Below are 2,392 nucleotides of genomic sequence, written 5' to 3'. Positions count from 1 at the left end.
TTTTTGCTTGCCCGAGACTGCAAAATGTGCTCCGACGCCATTTTATCGCGGATTTCAGCGTTTTTTTTCTTTCTAAAAGTTGCAAGTTACCTTTTCTTTCCGATCTGGACTGGATTTCAGCGTTTTGGCTTTGTGAAAAATTCATGTTATTTCTTCTTTTTGATCTGTACTTTTCATTCGCGATTTCTTGTTCTTTTCGTGATTGTTTAAGTTTTGCATCACTCAGTCTCTGTGCAGTTTGGCCTCTGAGCATGCCTTGCTGTTCAAATTCCTTACAGTACTCTTCAAATTTGTTTAGTATTGTTTGTAAGCTGTTTCTGTCTTCACCTTTTGAGTATTTAAATCCATTATAAACTTTCGTAGCTTCATGTCCTTCGATGAGAATTGCTATTTTAATTTCGTCTGAGGCTGCTGCTGCATCATTTGCTATGATACCGAAATCGAACCATTGTTTAAACCTTTTCCAGACACTTCTTACATTTCCAGTCGTGTCCAGCTGAAGTGGGAATCCAAGGCACATCCTCCCATCAGCGATGTCTTCCCAAGTCGAATGTCCAGTAGGAGATTTCCATGCCATTTTGAGCTTTCTGTGTCTGCCACTGAGTTGTCCTGTAGTAAGCGTCTGAAGCCACTCCTGGGTACCATGTGTTGTTACTCGTGTCTTAATAAAGCTCGTAGTCTCAAATGTGGAGAAGATGCTTTATTGTGAATTTGTTCTCTCTTCAGACCTTTACCTACGGCTACCTCAAATGCTACTAGCTGGTATGTCTGTGTCCTGCTACGAGTTCTGCCTTCTGTGAAGTGTGTCCTCACTTCCTGTCCCGGTGTATTTGTATGGCTCTCCCGTGCCCCCTCTAGTGTTTGCTCAGTTGTATTGCATCTAGTTAACTTGTGATCAACACACAGTCCATGTCCAAAATGCAGCAAGACCTGAACAATATCCAGGCTTGGGTTGGCAAGTGGCAAGTTACATTCGTGCCACACAAGTGCCAGGCAATGACCATCTCCGACAAGAGAGGATCTAACCATCACCCCTTGACATTATTCGGCATTACCATCACTGAATCCCCCACAATCAACATCCTGGCGGTTACCATTGATCAGAAAGTAACCGCATTAATGCTGTGGCTACCAGAACAGGTCAAAGGCTAGGAATCTTATGATGAGTAACTCACCCCAGACACCCAGCCCTCCCCCCACCCCCAAAACCTGTCCTCCATCGATAAGGCACGTCAGGCGTGTAACTCACACTCATCCAGGCAAGTAGAGAGTATTATCTCCAACAACACTCGAGAAGCTTGACACCATCTAGGATAAAGCAGCCTGCTTGATTGCCCCCCTCCACAAACATTCAAACCCTCCACCACCAATGAACAGTGGCAGCATGTGTACCATCTACAAGATGCACTGCAGGAACTCCCCAAGATTCCTTAGGCAGCACCTTCCAAACTCACGGCCACTACCATCTAGAAGGACAAGAGCAGCAGATATCTTGGAACCACACCACCTGGAGGTTCCTCTCTAAGTCACTCACCACCCTGACTCAAAAATATATCGCCATTCCTTCTCTGTCACTGGGTCAAAATCCTAGAACACCCTCCCTAACAGCACTATGGGTGTAACTACACCTCCGGAATTGCAGCGGTTCAAGAATGCAACTCACCACCACCTCAGAAGAGCAACTAGGGATGGGCAATAAATGCTGGCCTAGCCATCGACATCCACATCCTATAAATGATTTTTTTTTTAAATGTAGAGGAAAACTGTTTCATTGGAAATGATAAAGTTGATGCCGGAACAGAAGGGTTCCAGCAAGAGGATAACTCTGGTTCTGATTGGATGGTGAAAGAGGCAGCTCAGTCTGACTGGCCATTCTGATCAATTTTCCCAGGTAATCCAGACATGATTCGAAACTGGATCTCATCCATGCAATCCTCCTAATAGTTAAAATTAATAGGTGGCTTGAGAGATGGTGCAGGAGGGAGGGGTTCAGATTTATGGGGCATTGGAACCGGTTCTGGGGGGGTGGGTCCATTACAGATCGGATGGTATACACCTGGGCAGGACTGGAACCAATGTTCCAGAGGGTGCTTTTGTTAACACTGTTGGGGAGGTTTTAAACTAATGTGGCAGGTGGATGGGAACCAGATAAGGAAGTTAGAGGTCAGTAAAGAGGCAGCAACGAAAGCCAGTAAGGTACTAGATCATAAACTCATTGTGACTAAGGAGAAGAGTAGACAGGGAAGAGATAAGAACATAAGAACTAGGAGCAGGAGTAGGCCATCTGGCCCCTCGAGCCTGCTCCACCATTCAATTAGATCATGGCTGGTCTTTTGTGGACTCAGCTCCACTTTCCGGCCCGATCACCATAACCCTTAATCCCTTTATTCTT

General features: G+C 45.4%; 1 protein-coding gene across 1 annotated transcript in view; it reads left to right on the top strand.

Annotated features, from left to right (window-relative positions):
• The window catches only part of LOC119975604 (major histocompatibility complex class I-related gene protein-like), an 11,988-nt gene extending 10,110 nt beyond the window's left edge, over positions 1–1,878 (top strand). The window contains exon 4 of the mRNA XM_038815391.1: positions 1,757–1,878. Coding sequence (XP_038671319.1) covers positions 1,757–1,878 — 122 coding nt within the window. The remainder of the gene's footprint in view (positions 1–1,756) is intronic.
• Positions 1,879–2,392: the final 514 nt, after the last annotated feature.

The sequence above is a fragment of the Scyliorhinus canicula genome, chromosome 13 (assembly GCF_902713615.1).
Source record: "Scyliorhinus canicula chromosome 13, sScyCan1.1, whole genome shotgun sequence".
Taxonomy (NCBI): Eukaryota; Metazoa; Chordata; class Chondrichthyes; order Carcharhiniformes; family Scyliorhinidae; genus Scyliorhinus; species Scyliorhinus canicula.
This window is presented reverse-complemented; position numbering and strand designations above follow the sequence as displayed.